The sequence below is a fragment of the Cavia porcellus genome, unplaced genomic scaffold (genome assembly GCF_034190915.1).
Source record: "Cavia porcellus strain 051 isolate PalLab524CR breed Dunkin Hartley unplaced genomic scaffold, mCavPor4.1 scaffold_17, whole genome shotgun sequence".
NCBI lineage: Eukaryota > Metazoa > Chordata > Mammalia > Rodentia > Caviidae > Cavia > Cavia porcellus.
The window spans coordinates 24,977,507-24,995,674 of NW_026947500.1; the positions used below are offsets into that span (position 1 = coordinate 24,977,507).

The window sequence follows — 18,168 nt, forward strand, 5'->3', positions numbered from 1 at the left end:
ACTTCTGTCTTCTGGCCAGATTCCCCTGTTCCCCCAGACAATGGCAGGTGCTTCACACTTAGGACTCTCCAAATGAGCACGGGGAACATGCAGGTCAGAGGCTGTGGTGGGTTGCTTGGGTGACGGAGTGACAGGGAGGAATGTGCGTCTAGAGCTATGTACCCCTGAGGGTGCAGGGCAGTGGGCTCCTCTGTCCTCGGGTAGCGTGGGGCTAGCATGCGGTGGGCAGAGGGGTGCACGAAGCCTCAGCCCCGCCCGCGGCCCCTGCATGGTGGCCCCGCCCCCGGCTCCGCCCCATCGGCTTCGCGGGCTGGAGAGTGAGGGAGCCGCGGGCGAGGGATCGCAGGATGTGCGATCGGGGCCCGGGCAGCCGGCAGCGGACGCGCCCCCCGAGCCCACTGGCCCCACCGGCCCGCACCCCGCGTCCCCCACGGCCTCGCGGCCCCGGTCCCGGCCGCGCCGCCCGCATTCCCAGAGCCCTGTGGGCCATGCCCGGCCGGCCCTAAGCGCGGGCCGGGGGGGCGGGGGGCGTCCCCTTGCGCCCGGACCCCGCGCTGGCGCCCCCCGGGCTGCCGCCCGGCGCTGGGGCCATGGCGTTCACCTTCGCGGCGTTCTGCTACATGCTCACCCTGGTGCTGTGCGCCTCCCTCATCTTCTTTGTCATCTGGCACGTAAGGCTGGGCTGGGGCTGGGGCTGGGGCTGGGGCTGGGGGCGGGCTGGGGAGGCAGGGGGCGAATGGAGCCGGAGGGCCCCGGGTAGCTGGTCTCAGAGCCCCGGGGAAACTTGGAGCTTCCTCTTTGCTAGCCCCCATCCTTCGGTTTCTCTTCGCCTCCATTAACACCCCCTATTGTCGGCTTCCTTCCCGGGATGGGGGGGCCTTTCTCTGACGCCTCCGCCGTCTAAGGGTATGTCACTCAGTCCCTGACCCCCCTTCCCCCATCCAAATGGGGTGGAGGGGGAAGTCTAGAATTCCTGCTCCTTCTCCTACCCTCTCAATCAGTTCATCTCCATTTGTCCATGGGGCAGTTTGTCTGTCTGCCCCCCCCCCCACAACCGTGGGTTTTTCCAGCCAGAGTGATGAAGCCGGTTGCTATGGCAACTGCATCTGTTTACAGGACCCACTTATCTCAGAGTCCTTTAACCCTTTCCCTTCCCAGCCCCCTCCCTGGCCAAGCAGCCATGGACACTAAGCAGTGCCAGAAATCTAGCCCCCACTGCAGCTCACTTTGGGGACTCCTCCATTCCCTCTCCACTTTCCATCCTCCCTCGTATTCCTGTCCCCACATCCCCTTTGTCTTGTGCACCCTTAGTCTCCCCTTCACCCTGTCTTAGGCTCACACCTGGTTCTTCAGAATGTTACGGTCTCATCCTGATGACCTACTCCTAGAAAGGATCTTTCTCTTCAAAGGCCTCCTCTACCTGGCTGCCTTCTCTTCTCTACAGAACTATCAGTCAGCTCCCAGCTCACTGCTGGAGGCCGTGGTCCTCCCTCTTCCACTGCACCCTGAGGTTTCTGTCCCACCTAGGGCCCCTCCAGGCCTGCTTGCTGCAACCCTCTGCTCAGCTCATCTCATCATCATTCCCTTCTGGTCCTCTTACCCCTCTCCAGCCTCTCTTCTGCACCTCTTACTTCCTCCCTTCCCTGCCCCACCTGCCTCTTCCTGTGCTCCCCACTTCCTCTCCTTTCTTTTCATGGGACTTGCTATCTGCTCCATGGTTCCCCCACATTCTCCCCATCTTTCTTTGCCATCTCCACTGCCTTTCTTTTTTACATTGGGATTTCACTGACTCTGCTGTACCCCTAATCTATGAGGAGTGAGCCCCCACAGACCCTCCATACAGCACAACCCCATCTCCACCCTCTGGCTCCCTGCCTTTGTACCACTAAGTCTCTGAGTGCCTTGACTGCTGTTTTTTTCCTCTCCTCCTTGTTCTCTCTCCCTCCTTCCATTCCCCTAGGTCCATCTTGATCTCTCCAAGCTTTCTGTTCCATGCCCAGTCCTGTGGGTGGTGGCAGGAAAGCTTGAGTCCTAAGGACAAAACCAACTGGGGACCACAGGCTGGGAAACATAGAGCTAATTCCCAAGGAATTCCAGGTAGTCTTGGGATTCTGAGATGCAGGCTGTCAGTGGGTTTAAGGGAATAAAGGATGCATAAGAACCAGACTTTGTCCTTGTGGATTGCCCAGCCTAAGAGGCAGGTCCCAACTTTTGAAGTAATACCTTTATTCATTCAATAGACACATTCACAGGGCACATACTATGTATAAGACACAGTGTTTGCTCAGTCATTACCTGAGTGATCTTAGCAAGTCTTTCATCCTGAAAGTTTGTTTTCTCATCAGTAAACTTATAGACATCAGTGCCCAGAGTGAGGTCTATTAAGAGGACAGGGGAGAGGAAGTATGGTCTCCAATCTAAAACAGGTGTGAACTAGAACCTTCCAGTGCAAGATCCCAGATCCCACCCTATGCCCTGAGAACAGGCCTCACTGGTCGCTAGGCAACCCTGGTCGTGAGTGATGCATGTCAGCTGTCATCATGGGGGATTGTTTGTTCCGGGGGGCTGAGTCAGCGCCAGGCAGCCTAGGGGGTGGGAGGTGTAACACCCGCTGCCTGCTGGTGGTGCCAGCTCAGGGGCAGACAGATGGCACCCTTCCGCTCCCTCCTGGACCCTGTTGCTGTGCCTGTCAAGTGGGGCGCCTGCCCAGAGTCAATGAGGAGTTGGGGGAAGGTGCCCAGATGGCTCCAGCTCCCTCCAGGAAGCCCATGTTCTTTCCCTCTGAGCCGTCTGGAATCTGGGATGCTTGGGGGTGGTGGGCCTGCTGGTGCTCCTAGGGCTGGAGCTGAGGGGAGGGGGCCACAGCAGGTTCCCCTGTCAATCCACCTCCCCCAGGTCACCTGCCAGCTCCTCTCCTTTAACACCTGCTCCTCCATTAGTTTCCCACTGCTGAGGGTACTGGCATGTCGGACAGCCCCACAGAAAAAACCTAGACCCTTCTACCTTACTTCACCACTGCAGAAACCCTTTGGAGTCAGCTTCTAGAGCGCTCTAGAATTTTTGTTTGTTTGTTTTTCATTTTTATCAGTACCAGGGATCAAACTCTGCCTGCTTGCAAGGCAGGCGCTTATGCCGCTGAGCTAAATCCCTAGCCCCAAGACCACTCTAGAATTAACCCACACCTCTCCACCTCCACTGCCACTCTGTCCACTCAGACCACCACTCGCCCTTCCTGGACACTGCAACAGCCCCCTTGCTAGTCTAGCCTGAGTATAACAAAACAGTATTTCAACTCTATAGTCAGACTGAGTTAGAAGCCTGACTTACCACTATGTGGCTTGGACAAAACACTCAGCTTCCTCCTCTACAAAACAGAAATGAAAATAATACTAGCATTTAAGACATTAGATCATTACAAGTGTTCAGTGAATAAACATAAATTCAGTTCAGTGTCTTGACTATGACTGTAAGCCGGCTTTTACCCCCTCCCACCCTCACACACCAATCTGACAGCCCCATTCTGCCTCTGTAGCCCTCATGGCTCCCATTACTCTTTCGTTGATGCCTAACCTGGTCTGGCCAGGAGTTCCTATGTCTGGCTGGCTGTGCTGACCTCTCCAGCCTCTTTTTGCACCATCCCCTCCTTCCCACACTCCTCAATTTTACCCCAGGCCCACGAATCTGCAGCTGTTTCCTGAATGTTCTTTCAATCCTCTATGCTTTTGTATCTGCTATTCCTGCTGCTTAGACTGCTTGTCTCCCATTTGTTCACCAGACGCCTACTCAGAGTCAGCCTGAACCCCCATTCTCTCCCCCCACAGGGTCCTGCTGATACCCCACAGCTCTGATCACTTTCAGTGTAGTTCTGAGTTCTCCCCCAGTCCTGGAGCTCCTCCCGGGAAAGAGCTGCAGCCCAGACCTGGGGCTCTGGTGCTCAGCACAGGACCAGCAGAAAAGGGACTGTATTTGGGGATGTTCAGGAAGACAGTGTAGTGGAAATGAGCCAAAACTAAACATTAAGACAGGATTCCGTTCTGCACAGTTGTGTGACCTTGAACCAGGTCATGTCCCTCCTGGGCCTCAGTTTTTCCACATTGCCACAAGCTGTTGGACCTGGTCTTGTGTATAAATCCCTATTGCGTGGAAGGAGGGAGGCAGGCCTTAGCTGCTGCCTCAACCCTGACGGGCACACACCCTTCCCTCAGATCATAGCCTTTGATGAGCTGCGGACTGACTTCAAGAACCCCATCGATCAGGGGAACCCAGCGCGGGCTGTAAGTGATACATGTGCTGTGCCGAGGTGTGTCCGTCCGTCTGTCTTTCCATCTGTCTTGGGTGGCGGGTGGGAATAGAGGTTGGGTAGGTGAGGGTGCAACGTGGGGGACCAGCGGCCTTTACCCCTTCTTTGTTCCCACCTCAGCAAACACCTGGTACGGGTTCTGGGCTCGGGTTCCTCCTAGCAGGGTGGCAGTTGCCAGGCTCTCGGCCGTTGTCTTGGAGACGCGGGTGAAGGGCCCTCCATGGTGACGGTCGCCATGGGGACGGCGCGGCTGCTTGTCTGCCGTACTGTCAAGGATGCAGAGGGCTCTAGTGCCCCCTGGCGGCCATGTGTGGGGTGGTAGGGGAGCGCCTGAGAGAGGGCTCCTCTGCTTCCCCCATCACAGCCTTTTCCTTCCCCTACAGCGCGAGCGTTTAAAAAACATTGAACGCATCTGCTGCCTGCTAAGAAAGGTCAGTGTCAGGGCTGGGGGCAGGAAGCTCCTAGCCATGTGCTTCCTCCACGTTCTCTGGGCTGCTTTGATCCACGCTGTCTCCTGGGAGCGGGTAGTAGGCCAGAGGCATTTTGGCCTTGGGCTCATGGTGGGTTGCTCCAGTCCCCTGCTCCTCTCTGTGCACTTGAAACTTGGGTCTGCCCTGTTACAGGGCCACTCACCTCTCATTCTCACTCCCCCAGCTGGTGGTTCCGGAGTACTCTATCCATGGCCTCTTCTGTCTGATGTTTCTGTGTGCAGCAGAGTGGGTAACCCTGGGCCTCAACATCCCCCTCCTCTTCTACCACCTCTGGAGGTGAGGGCACGAGCCACCAGTGGGGAGGCTAGGCTGGGGCGCTCAGCAGCATGAGGTGGTAGCCTCAGTGGCTCATGGGCACTCAGACCTCTCCCCGCCCCAGGTACTTCCACCGTCCTGCAGATGGCTCTGAGGTCATGTATGATGCGGTCTCCATCATGAATGCTGACATCCTCAACTACTGCCAGAAGGAGTCCTGGTGCAAACTTGCCTTCTACCTGCTCTCCTTCTTCTATTACCTGTACAGGTGAGGCCTTGCCCTCTGCAGGCGGGACGCAGGGAAGGGATGTCCAGGCAAGCCCAAGTTCTTGCCCTTTGCCCCTGGGGACTGAGGGCAACCCAAGGTGTACCAGGTGGGTGGCCATGCTTGCTCAGGACTTGGGCTCACTGCCTCATTTTCCCACAGTATGGTTTATACGTTGGTGAGTTTCTAAGGGGGAAGCCGGCCAGGGAGCGAGCCCAGAACGGACCGGACGCCTGTGCACCCCTAGCCCTGCCCCTCGGCCGCAGAGGCCTCAGCCCTGGGGAGGGAGGGGGCACTGGTGCCCCCAGCCTCTCTACCCCCCAAACTGCTGCTGCGGGGACCCCCCCCCCCGCCTTCAGAGCCCTCCCCCTTGGACTAGGGCCAGGCAGAGCTCTAATTAGGGGCAGGGCTCCTCTGCCAACCTGCAATTAGGCATGGCAGTCAGTCCAGGAAGGGGTGGGACTTCTGGCCTGGTCCATTTTGGAGTAGGGGGAGGACTTGGGCTCTGCCAGCAGCAGAGCTTGATCCTGGAAATTCTGGGCCACCCCCCCTTACCTTCACCCCGAGGCTCCCCCTGCAGGTGGGGGGCACCCACACCGGGAATGAGCAGGCTCAGCAGGGGGTATCCCCACCCCTAGTCTGCCCTCTCCCCTCCCCAGGCTCTCTCTCCAGCCCCATCTCTTGTCCCATCCCCAGCTCACCCTGTCTCTTGGACCTATTTTCTATGTTGCCTGGAGGAGTCCGGCACCCTCTCCCCGGCCATTTGTGACAAAATATGAATAAACTACTGCAAACACGTGGGCCCCCATTCTGCTCCAGAAAGGGGTGAAGAGATGGGGATGGGATGAAGGACTGGGGCTAAGTCCTCAGCACAGCCTGTCTTACCTCATGAGCCACAGGCCCTTCTGAGAGCCCCTCAGATGGATCAGAGGCCTTCCACATCTCCTTGGCAGCTATCCTGTCATCTTCTCTCTCTTAGTTGTCTGCTAAAGCCTTTTCTTTGCCCTTCAAAGTCAAAACCTCTAGGAAACCCTCCCCAGTTCACCCTCCTAGACAGCCCCAAATGAGGTCTTCTGGAGCAATGCAGCTCTTCCAGCAGGCCCCAGGATCAAGGGTCAAAACAAGTGAAAGAAATCAAAACTTCAATGTATGAAAAAGCAGTGCCATTCGGGGCCAGGGTGTCACCGGACCAGGTGGAAGGTCAGCCAGTATATGATGAGGGGCTGAAAGACTGCAGCTCCCAGAGTCAGGTAGAGCTGGACCCGCTGTTGGGAGCCAGGACCACCAATGCTGTCAGGGCTCAAGGTTGCTGTCCGAAAAGAACGCACCTGGAAGAAAGATGTGCTAAGGCTGGGCCCACAGTGGGGGGCTGGGCCCCACTTCCACCCAGGTGGGCAGGCAGGGGGAAGCTCAGGACTCACAATGAAGTACATAAGCGCAGAAGAGGTCCAGGCCAGGGCCACATAGTAGCCATCACTGCCGAACAGCATCCCGGTGAGCACGCTGAGGATCATCCTGGGAGAATAGGAGAGGCCGATGACTCCAAGGTCCAGGGCCGAGATTGGCTCTGCCCACCAGAGGCCCAGAGCCCAGTTAGATTCTATCTAATCACAGCCCTCCATTCTGAAGCTGTTTGCACAGGGACCCAGATTCCAAACAGATCTGCAAAGCTCAGGGTTCAGCCCCAGGACCAAGATCTGAGGCCTGCTTCACTCCCCTGTGGTTTCCTAAATCCCCTATCTCAAGTCACTCAATTCCCAGAGAGACTGCTGGAAACAGTGGTCTCGCTAGCAGTGTAAAGCTGGAGGTTGAAATAGAGGAGCAGATGTCACACTTCGAGGCTACTCAGGACCAGAACCCACAACTCCACATCCCCACCACAAGCCCTCTACTCCCAGCTTGCCCCACAGATTTGTGCTCACCCCACGTATTTGTAGCCGCTATAGGCCAGCAGGTGGAAGGTGCTTAGCTCACTGCGCACTGTAGCCAGGTAGAGGCCTAGGAGCAGGGCCAGCACCTCTATCACCATCCAAACCAGTGCTGTGCTCGCACATAGGCCGAGCACCTCTGGGGAGAACCTGTGGCCATGGGAAGGAGCAGGTCAGAACCACCATATCGTGACGGGTCAGGGTGAGAGGCTGGGACATGGCACAGGTCCCCCTGGGAGATGGGAGGGGACTAGAACCAACCTTTTCTGAATGCCCAGTGCCATCCCAGCCAGTAGCACATAGGTGATGAAGGCCATCGCTGCCGAGAGTCAGAGGGAAGCCGTTAGCCTAGCTTCCTCAAAAGAACACTATGCGTTCAAAATCTTGATGCCACAGCTGTCCCCCATTCTTCCCTCCCTACATGGCCCGATCTGTATGACCCCTACATTCAGCTTCCCAGTATCCAGTCTGGGGTGCCTTTCCTTAACCAGTGCCCTCCCTGAGTAAACACCACCAGAGTAAGTGTTTACCCTACTGGAGGAAGCTCATCAGTTTCCTGCTGTGTCTCAGAAACTACTTCAAGGGTCAAGGCAATTGCTCCTCCTAGACAGGGAGCAGCCCTGGCAAGACTACAGAAACAAAATGCAGATTTGGTGGACAAGAGTCCAAGCCCGTGGGAATGACCACATCTCTGCCAGCAACTCTGCCTTTTGGCACTGGCCCATCTCTGGCTGCACTAATCACACAAAGAACTCTAAGCCAACTATGAGGAGTTCTAAGAGCTTGGAGCCAGTGGAAACCAGGCTTCAGCAGCCGCTTAAACTCACTAGTCCTCTGCTCACTAAGGCACTAGGCTGACATGCCTACCAGAGGGCACAGGAAATCAGCCCTGCCACCTATAAGCTGTGGGCCTCAGACATACTAAAGTTCCATTGGGCCTTGGCTTTAACATACAAGGTGGGGATGTAATACCAGCCTTTTACAGTGGCTATGAGAAGCTCATGGGGTGAAAGATGAAAGGACTTCTGTCCTTCTTGGGCCACCTGGACAGGTTAATGTCCTGGCAGCTCTTCTGGGGGCTGCCCCTGGAACACTCCTCTAAGGCCTGGCCCTGTGCAACCAGCAGGACAGAGAAGAGTGAGCTGCAAAGTCGGCCAGCTCACAGTGTGGGCAGACTTGTGCCAAGCAGACAGGCAGTGGTGGGGACCCAGGAGGGGGTGATCCCTTGCTTGGAGGTCAGGGCAGGCTTCCTGGAAGTAGAGAGGTTGGAGGGCTTGGGAAGACAGGAGTAGTAGTCTTGCATGCCAGGTGCAGTGCTGAACACACCTGACCTCCCTGAATCTCCATAACGATCCTCTGAGATAGGGGCTGTTATTCTGGTTTTACTGAAGAGTGTGAAAACCAGCCTGAAGACCCACAGCTGCAAGTGGCAGGGCCAAGTGCAAACCCAGGGCTCCAGGCAGAAAAGAGACACAATTCAAATTCACAGGCAGTCAGGTTGCAAAGGGGCACTGTGGGGACACAAACACATTCAGGAAGTACCTTACCAGTCACCCAACCTAGTCTACCTGTACCTTGCATCCACCATGAAAAGCATCAGGGGCAGATGCCAGACCAACACTTGACCTCTCTCTTTCCCCTCACGCCTCAAGGCACAAGTGGTCCCCTTGTGGCCCCTGCCCTGGTCAGAGACTCACTGGGGATATAGAGGTCAGGGGCGTTGAGGTCTTGCCGTGGGGGCAGAGGCACGTCTCGACTGTACTGTACTTCCCAGTTCTGTCAGTGGCAGCGGCAGCCAGGTCAGGAGGAACAGAGGAGAAAAGAGAGAAGGTTGAGGTCTAGGGGATAGACCACAGGGGATGAGGGAGGCCTACTAATTCACCTTATAGGTGGCTCACCTGGTGTGTGTAGGGGAAGACCAGGAGCACTAGCTTCTTGGCCACATAGGCTGTGTCCACAGCGAAAAAGTACTTGAGTTTGTTCACAGACACAAAACGGTGCAGCTGGGAGGGGAGAGAGGAGGCTGTGGATGAGCCATGCCACAGCCCCAGGGTGCTCCTTCTGTGTGCCCTTTCCCTGAGGGCAGCTGTGATGATCATATGGGATCCCAGATGCCCCAGCCCTAACCAGAAATCCTGCCACCCTTCCCCTGGGAGCAGGCCACACCTCCTTGTTCACCATGTCCTTTCCATGGGATGCAATGGAGCTGCCATAGGCCATAGCTGCATTGGCCATTGGGTCGCTAAGCAAATGGTTGACACTGAAGGCCACATCAGTTCCTGGGGCTGGGTATCCCCCGGGTTGGCTGGAATAACCACCACTTGTGTCATCGAAGAGAGGAGGAGGATCTGGAGCTGCTCGGGCCCTGTGCTTGGAACCTGTGGACATGGAGGTACCAGTGCAGGTGATGAGAATAGCAAACAAGAGTTTAAACTGTCTTTTACCCTGACTGAGCAGCCGAGTAGGTTCTCAGGGGACCAAGCAATAGTAACAGTGAGGGAAAACCAGGCTGGGTTAGGAATAGCTAATTCAGAAAGCCCTTTGATGAGATCCTTTCCGTGAAATCCTTTGCTATATGCAGGCAGAGGAGAGCTGTTCATTTAGGATTTCTCAAGGGGAGCGGGGCCCTCTCAGGGGGAGTGATCTCTGAACAAAGCTTTGGATAGTACGGGTGATGATAATGACAAGGGTATCCCCTGCGTGAACAAAGGTAGGAAAGGTGACAGCTGGCTACCCACAGGCTCTAGGAAGCGGTCAGGGACCCTGCCGGGATCCTGACAGGGAAAGGAAGCTCTGGAGGCAACTCAATTCGTGCCTGGATCAGACGCGGGGATCCTGGCTGCATGATCACCACCCCATCTCAAGATTGGGCAGAAAGAAATGGCAGCACGTGTTGCAGCCTGGAAGGGTAGGAACCAGAGTGACACCCCCGCCCTGGGCAGCGGTGACGGCCACCCTTCTCCCTCAGGGTGAGCGGGCCGCGCCGCCGATTTTCTTCCAGTCGGCCAGAACGTGCCCCGCCCGCCCCACACCGCACGCACCGTGGGCTCCGTAGCCCGAGTGATAAGCCATGGTCGCAACGCTTGTTCTCCCTGAGGGCCGGCTGCGCTGCCTCGCGAGGACGAATACTAATAAGACAGCTGCTTCTCTTCTTGGGCCCGGACAGAGGTTACCTGGCAGCCTGACACGTACCGGAGCAGGCCGATTGCGGCCGCCATATCGATAGCGTCATCTTTCGCCACCCTTCATTGGCTCTTCGGCAGCCCCGGTTCGCCACACCCTTTTTTATAATTGGCTACTGGGGAACTCTCACCAAAGTGGATTCGGCAGTAGTCAACTTCCGGGGAAGGAATAGGCGGAACAAATAGGACCGCTTTATGATTGAATAGTGCGATTGCCAGTTTGAGATGGGTGTAGCCAATAGATAGGAGAGCATTGCAAATTATTTCCGTGTCTGCGCAATGAGGCACTTGACGCCTGCCACGACTACACCAGAAACGCTTTCCAGGAGATCTCGAGTTTGAATTCCGGAACTGTTTCAGTACTAGGATCTACACCAGGAGACAATGGAGCGATCGGCTTCCGATCACTCCCTGCCTCTCCGTGCCTTCATCCCTTGCTCTCCGTGCTCTCTTTTCTCCCCATTCCCCATATTTCACCCATTTCTGGAGCGGAGCCCTAGACGACCTGAAGGTGTAGGTAGGAGGCTGGGCCAGGCCGGAACGAATGGTGGCTCCTCCTCTTTGCTACCACTTCTTCTCGCGTGAGTGCTGTCCATACTCTGGTGCTGAAAATGACCTTGTGCCTTTACTACCATTCTGCAGATCCGCGGAGACCTCCATTGCGAGAGTTTGAGATCTTGATTCACACGTTGCGTGAAAGAGAGCACATACACATGCACAATGAAAAACTGAAATGTAGGCGATCTGACGTCCTGAAGATTTGGGTGTGATTAGATGGGCAGGATCCTGCACGAGGCCTTTCCCACCCACTATGGTGATCTAGTCGACTTTGGGGCCTAGGTGTACTGATTTCCTGAGACTGCATCCGAAACTCCTGAGTCATCACCAGTCCTGTGACCATCTCAAAGTGAGACTCCCAAGCCTTCCTCAGGGTGCCAGGCTCCTTTGTTTTCACTCAATTTCTGACCACTCCCAACCACCCCTTTGGAGACTATCTTCAAGGGCCTCCCTCCCTCTCAGAGGCCTTCAGCATTGCGTTCTAGAGAGCACAATCAGGCCCTCTGACACCTGCCTCTAATTAGTTATCTAGTGTTCAGTTACAGCAGGTCACCTTTCCGCTCTCCAAACTCAGCCCACATGGTCCAACAACAACTATGCATTTGCCCAAAGGTCCCCTCCACCTAGGATGTCCTTCCTTCTCTCATGCACTTGACCAAAGCCTAGTCCAAAGCCTTTAAAACTGAGCTCAGTCGGGGGTGGTGACTCACACTTGTAATCTCAGCATTCAGGAGGCTGATGCAGGAGGAAGATCATTGTAAGTTTAAGCCAGCCTGGGCTACAAAGTGAGTTGAAGGCCAGCTTGAACTGCATAGGGAGACCCTGTCTCAAAAAGATAGATAAATAAATAAATAAATAAATAAATAAATAAAAGTTAGCTCAACTCTTACCTCTCAGAGAAACAAAGGCAGTGGAGGCCTGATCTATTCTGGGGTGGAGGCACAGCATGGGAACTAGGACCCCTTTGGATGCACCGTTTCCCCTGGATGTAGATTCTGTGAGAACAGGGTCTGTCATTCTCTACTCCTACTTTCTCTTCCCAGTGGGAAACACAGTAGTTGCATACAAAAGTCACCTAATAAATATTTGTGTCAAATAAGTAAATAACAAATAAAACCCTGCTCCACTACCTTCTTCTCCCTACATCTCAGCTACACCATCTTTAAATGAATAAGGGGTGTTTAACCAAATACTATTCAAGTTGCCCTTTGTACAAACACACACCCGCAAAATAACCCAGCTAGCATTGCAGCTTCCACCCGCTAAGCATTTAGTTGGGGTCCAAAACCCACACAACTTGAGGATGAAGGAGCTGAGGCCCCAGAGGCAGGAGCAACACAACCTTGGGTCTCAGGTACCTGGTGCAGACCAGGTACAGAGCAGACCACACTCACCTAATACAGCCAAATGAGTGCTTGAACTGAACCCAACATCTTTCCATAGCCAGCTCTCAGATGAAAAAACAGCTTCGGAACGGAGCATGCTGGCCTAAGGCCATGTGGCCGAGGGATCCTGGTGTCCTAGCACCCACAGCGCCTACCCTAAGGGGAGCCCAGTATCCCATCCAGCCGAATGAGGCTCCTTATGCCTTTCTGGGATGTAAGTGTTCCCTCCCCCAAGGAGTGAGGTGTCCAGGTTGGGTTTTGGGTGGGCTTCCTTCTAGACCAAGGCTTCAGACTTTGAACGAGGTCGGCGCCCGCGCGTCCACCCTCGAGATTCACGTTTCCCAACTTACAGCCGGCCAACCTCAGGCGCCATAGAGCAAGGACTCGCCCAAGGTCGCAGGCGCAAGCGCTGCGGGCGCAGAACCCGGGGGTCCGGCTGCCCAGCCTGGGCTCCTCGGGGGCGGGGGCAGTGCCCGCCGTGCCAGGCGCTGCCGGCGGCGCCACTGGTGCCGCGGGGGCGGGGCCAGCAGAGGGCGGGGCGCTGGGGCTGGGGCTGGGCGCAGTGCTCCGCGGCGGCGGAGCCGAGCGGACGCCCCTCGGGGCCGCGCTGCAGCTTCCGCGCCCCTCCCTATCATGCCCCGGGCCCGGGCTGGGGCCGCCCAAGCAGCCAGGACACCATGCCCGAGGGCGACGGCGGGGAGGTGCCCGCGCTTATCCCGGACGGCGAGCCGCTGCGGGAGGAGGTACCGGGGAGGAGGACAGGGCAGCGAGCAGTCCCCGGGAGGGCACGGGGGCAGAAAGTCCTCGAGCCCCTGTGGCCGGTGACGTCATTGGGGAGCCCACGTCCGGCCTGGGGTCCCGCACCTAGAAGCCCAAGAGGGGCAGGGGTGGAGCGGCTGGGCAGGAAATGTGGGGGTCGACTCCCGCTCCGGTGCCCCTTCAGTCCTCCTCGCTCGTCCTGTGACGTCAGCACCTAGTCCCCACGCGTCCCCACCCGGCTACCACCCCCTCACCGCCAGAGCCGCGGGGTGAGGCCCCCCAGCCCGACCCAGGCACTCACGAGGTGCCGGGCGGCGTCTGCAGTGCAGCCGCAGTGGCCGGGGCTGGGGGAGGGGAAAAGGAAGGGAGGTGGCCTCTAGAATCCAGTGCCTTCCCCCCCAGGTGAGGGCTGAGGGTTCAGTCTGCGGTTTGGGACCCCCAAGACGACCCTTCCTCAGTCCTGGCCAGGAAAATCTGCAAGGGCCGGAGCCTTGTGTGTGATGGGAGTCATGAGTGGGTGGGGATGTCTTTGAGCGTGTGGAATGCCTGTGTGGTCCTGTGTGTGTGTGTGTGTGCAGGTGTGTGTATGCAGGTGTGTGGTCCCTATTTCTTCGATGGAATAGATATGCCTTGTGGTCAGGTGAGGGTCATCTGGGTCCTTTGGCGTGGGTCTTCACCCAGTGTTGTGTATGTATCTCTCGGGTGTGTGGGTGTGAGGTTGCTGCAGGGGTGGGAGATGAGCACTGTGGTCTGCTGTGTGTCTGGACTTCAGACAGTGTGAAACGTGTACATCTGCAGTGGATGGGTCTATGGTGTGTGTGTCTATGTGCCTCTTGCTGTGGTTATAGGGATTTGCACTCAGGGGACAGGCAAGGGTCTGTTGTTGACAGGTTAAGTTACCCGGGGGTTGGGGAGTCTGTGATAACCTTGTGTGGGGGGTGTAGGGAAGTGGATGTGTGGACCTGTAGTGTGGTGGGTGAGGAGGGACAGGTAGCCCTGAGGCTTGGGGGGCTGTTTCCTCTCTTTCCTCAAAGCCTAGTACAGCTGGGTAGCTGGGTGGCAAGGTGGCGTGTTTGTGGTTTCTTCTCTCCCTCCCTACTCATCTCTTCCCTTACACCCTCTTCGCTCACTTAGGCACCTGGGGGTGAGGTGGCCATGCTGACAGCTCTGACAGGAAGCAGGGACAAGCCCTCTGGCCTAGGGAGTGGCCTCTGCGGCCCAGCAGTGGTGTATCCTGCCCCCTCGCTCTGCACAGATGGGGAGTGGAAGAGAACCCTCCATCTGCTCCCCCCAAGGCTCGCACCTCCTCCACTTCTAGCTCTCCTTCTTTCTCACTGACTTAAAAGCCCCTCCCAAGTCTCCTGCCACCCCTAGAGGAGCAAAGGACTAGGCAAGAGTAACAGTCGTATGGCTTGTTCCCACCGCCAGATCTAAAATCTTCACACACACACAATCTTCTTAAATCTTCATAACAACCCCAGGTTATAGATGAGGAGTTAGAGGTCCAGTGGGGATGAGGGACCTCCCCAAGTCATACCTGTAAGGGTGGAGCCAGCACCAGATCCCAGCCTGTAAGGGATGCTGTCAACTCTTGGGCCCCTGCCACTCTGGCCTCCATACCACCAGGACCAGAAATTAAATCTCAGAGAAGACAGGAATATGCCAGGTCCTCACAGTAAATCAGGCAGAATTCAGACCATTTTAGTGTTATAAAGGAGGGGTGATGGCTCTGTTGTGTCTTAGGTACTGAGAGTCAGCAGGGTAGAGTGGAAGGCAGCCTCAGGGCAGATGGGCCCAGGTTCCAGTCCTGCAGGCAGCACCACTGTGAGCTGGCTAGGAGTAAGGCTGGGAGCAGACAGCTAGTCCCTCGGAGCCTCAGTTTCCCCTCCTGCACAAGGTTAAGCAGAGTGCTAGTGCAGCAGAGGCCGCTGTCCTGACACCTGTCCCCTCTCTCTGCCTACCCTGCAGCAGCGGCCCCTGAAGCAGTCCCTGGGAAGCTCCCTGTGCCGAGAGTCGCACTGGAAGTGCCTGCTCCTCACACTCCTCATCCATGCCTGTGGTGCAGTGGTGGCCTGGTGTCGCCTCGCCACTGTGCCGCGGCTGGTCCTGGGGCCTGAGGCAGCCCTGGCTCGTGGGGCAGGGGGCCCGCCACCCACCTACCCGGCCAGCCCCTGCTCCGATGGCTACCTGTACATCCCACTGGCCTTTGTCTCCCTCCTCTACCTCCTCTACCTGGCCGAATGCTGGCACTGCCACGTGCGGTCATGCCAGGCGCCTCGCACCGATGCCAACACCGTGCTTGCCCTGATCCGCCGCCTGCAGCAGGCGCCGCCCTGTGTCTGGTGGAAGGCCACCAGCTACCACTACGTGCGCCGCACGCGCCAGATCACCCGCTACCGCAATGGCGATGCCTACACCACCACGCAGGTCTACCACGAGCGGGCTGACAGCCGCACAGCCAGGGGTGAATTTGACTACTCAGCCCACGGTGTCCGCGATGTCTCCAAGGAGCTGGTGGGCCTGGCTGACCACGCAGCCACGCGGCTGCGCTTCACTAAGTGCTTCAGCTTCGGCAGCGCCGAGGCCGAGGCCTCGTACCTCACGCAGCGAGCCCGGTTCTTCAGTGCCAACGAGGGCCTGGACGACTACCTAGAGGCCCGCGAGGGGATGCACCTGAAGGACGTGGACTTCCGTGAGTCTCTCATGGTCTTCGCCGACCCCCGCAGCCCACCCTGGTACGCCCGTGCCTGGGTCTTCTGGCTCGTGTCGGCAGCCACACTGTCCTGGCCCCTGCGGGTCGTGGCGGCCTGTGGCACCGCCCATGTCCACTACCAAGTGGAGAAGCTCTTTGGCGCCAGCTCACCTCCTCCAGGGGCCATGCCCAGCGGGCCGCCACTGTCCCGAGTGGCCACGGTGGACTTCACCGAGCTGGAGTGGCACATCTGCTCCAACCGGCAGCTGGTGCCCAGCTACTCGGAGGCTGTGGTCATGGGCGCCGGCTCAGGTGCCTACCTTCGGGGCTGCCAGCGCTGCCGCCGCTCCGTCAGCAGCAACTCGCTGCCCCCTGCCCAGCCCAGTGGTCCCCGCCTGCCCTTCAGTCGAAGCCGCCTCTCACTAGGCGCCGGGGGCCGGGCTACCCCAGGGGTTTTCCGCAGCCTGAGTGGGGGGCCGTTGGGGCGCCGCAGAGAGGACACGGAACCCTTGGAAAGTCCGCCGTGCTACGAGGATGCCCTTTATTTCCCGGTGCTCATTGTCCATGGGGACAGTGGCTGTCGGGGAGACGGGCAAGGTGCACTCTGAGACCCCATGTGACCCTGGTGTGTCTGCCTCCTCACTAGCCAGCCACAGTGGGCTTGGATACCTGATACTTGTCCAAACCAGGAGGGCAAAGAGACCAGCCACACAGGGGTCGGGGGGCGTGGGGGGTCCTTCAACTAAAATGCAGTGACCTGTGGTCATTCTTGGGGGAGGGTGCCTCCTGAGTTGAGCCTGTGATCCATCCCTAGCATGGCTCCCCCGCCTCCCACCCCATGGGAGGATCCCACCTCATGGTGGATGAGCTGCTGGGGAGCCTCCCACACTGGGCAGGGGAGGAAGCTTCCAGAAAGGCTGGGATCGGGAGGAGCCCTGGGGACAGCTGTTACCCACAGCAAAGGGTTGCCTATGGGGTTCCTCCCCGCCATAGCCGAGGCCACACTGGGGACCCTCAAGCAACCCAGAAGCACAATTGGGCAGTTTGGGGCCGTGCCCAGTAGGGAGGTCTCCTGAAGTTGAAAAGCTGGCAGTGATGGCCCCGCTACGTGCCTAGAGTTCCCATAGTCCCCTGCTAGTCCCTTCCTGCCTGTCCCCTCACCTCTGCTCAGGCATAATCCCTGATGTGACCCTGTGGTGTGGCTCCTTTCCCCGGGAGCCTGGTTCTTGGAACACAGCTTTTTCCCTGGTACAACTGCACCTGCCCCCACATGCAGCTCCCCTTAGGACCAGGGGTCCCAGTCAGGACCCCACCGCGATCCCACATTCCCTGGTCTCCACTGCTGCCTCCCACTTCTGTGTTCACCTCTGTCAGCCACATGCATACACACACACACACACACACACACACACACACACACACACACACACCCTGTCTTCAATGCTTCTGCAGGCTTCTCTGCTCTTCACCCTCCTGATGCTCTGCAGGATGCAGGGCCACAGGGCATCCGAGGGGCCCTGGCCTGGCCACAGCCTCTTGGACGATGCCCTTGCCTTGCTCTGGAAGCCCCTGCTTCTCCCACCACGGTGGAGCCTGGCCCAGGGGACATCATCCCTCCCCCAGGGAGGAGAGAGGAGTCCCTTCCCTTCCAAATGGGGCTGCCACCCCTCTCAGGGGCTGGCAGGGGATAGGTGGGGAGAGAAGACAGAGCAAGTACAGAGTGAATAAAGATATGAACTGAAAGCACTTTTGAGTGTTCCTGAGGGTTGAGTCCAAGGCCATCGCTGAAGTGTGACGGGCCATCTGGTGGGGGGCAAGTTGAACCTCTGCATTTTCCTGAACAGGGTAGGCAGGGGGCCCTTGTCTGTCCAGCCTGGAGCCTTGGAGACTCAGCTCTTTTCTTGTCCTAGGGATGGAACCAGGAAAGCCCACCCTCTAACCCTGAGCCACACTCAGCCTGAGACCCACTTGTGAGTTGCTGTAAGCAGCTGACGGCACTGACCGCTGTATCTAGGCGTGGATCACTTGAAAAGTATTGTCAAGGCTGGGCCCTCTTCCAGCCCCATTGAAGATCCCATTCAGCTGCTGGGCATCGCTAGGACAAAGGGATGGGGACTGTGCCTGTGACTCTGATCCGTCCCTCCTCCCTGGCTGTTGGTGTTTACTGGTTGGGGGGGCATTGGATGCAGAACAGGGTGGGGGACTGGAAGCTAGAAAGCCTGAATCAGAACAGGCTTGCACAGAATCCAAAGAAAAAACAAGCAGCCAAGGAAGGGCCTCGTTCACCAAGAGAGGTCTAGGTGCTTTTGGAAAAGGCCTCTGCATGTACAGTTGCTCAGCGTGTTTACAAGGA

The 18,168-nt window shown here is 57.4% G+C and overlaps 3 protein-coding genes across 5 annotated transcripts; 2 read left to right on the plus strand and 1 right to left on the minus strand.

Annotated features, from left to right (window-relative positions):
- Positions 1 to 253: 253 nt before the first annotated feature.
- Cnih2 (cornichon family AMPA receptor auxiliary protein 2) lies at positions 254 to 6,107 on the plus strand. 3 transcript variants are annotated; one of them, XM_063227561.1, is made up of 7 exons: positions 562 to 671; positions 1,961 to 2,097; positions 4,206 to 4,300; positions 4,684 to 4,731; positions 4,955 to 5,067; positions 5,171 to 5,314; positions 5,474 to 6,107. In XM_063227561.1, the coding sequence occupies exons 3-7, from the start codon at positions 4,286 to 4,288 to the stop codon at positions 5,499 to 5,501; spliced, it is 348 nt and encodes a 115-aa protein (XP_063083631.1). In that variant the 5' UTR covers positions 562 to 671; positions 1,961 to 2,097; positions 4,206 to 4,285; the 3' UTR covers positions 5,502 to 6,107. The 3 variants fall into 3 exon arrangements, with proteins under 3 accessions (XP_063083630.1, XP_003468309.1, XP_063083631.1); XM_063227560.1 differs by lacking the exon at positions 1,961 to 2,097 and having other exon boundaries at positions 254 to 667; positions 4,206 to 4,274; XM_003468261.5 differs by lacking the exon at positions 1,961 to 2,097 and having other exon boundaries at positions 478 to 671; positions 4,206 to 4,274.
- Positions 6,108 to 6,436: 329 nt separating this feature from the next.
- Positions 6,437 to 10,489, minus strand: Yif1a (Yip1 interacting factor homolog A, membrane trafficking protein). Its single transcript, XM_063227559.1, has 8 exons — positions 10,281 to 10,489; positions 9,406 to 9,617; positions 9,138 to 9,242; positions 8,937 to 9,015; positions 7,501 to 7,558; positions 7,234 to 7,389; positions 6,733 to 6,826; positions 6,437 to 6,639 (listed from the first exon to the last, which is right to left on the minus strand). Exons 1-8 carry the CDS (start codon positions 10,309 to 10,311, stop codon positions 6,493 to 6,495), a joined length of 882 nt encoding a protein of 293 aa, XP_063083629.1. The 5' UTR covers positions 10,312 to 10,489; the 3' UTR covers positions 6,437 to 6,492.
- Positions 10,490 to 12,906: 2,417 nt separating this feature from the next.
- Positions 12,907 to 17,561, plus strand: Tmem151a (transmembrane protein 151A). The gene is made up of 2 exons (XM_003468263.5): positions 12,907 to 13,107; positions 15,092 to 17,561. Exons 1-2 carry the CDS (start codon positions 13,042 to 13,044, stop codon positions 16,421 to 16,423), a joined length of 1,398 nt encoding a protein of 465 aa, XP_003468311.2. The 5' UTR covers positions 12,907 to 13,041; the 3' UTR covers positions 16,424 to 17,561.
- Positions 17,562 to 18,168: the final 607 nt, after the last annotated feature.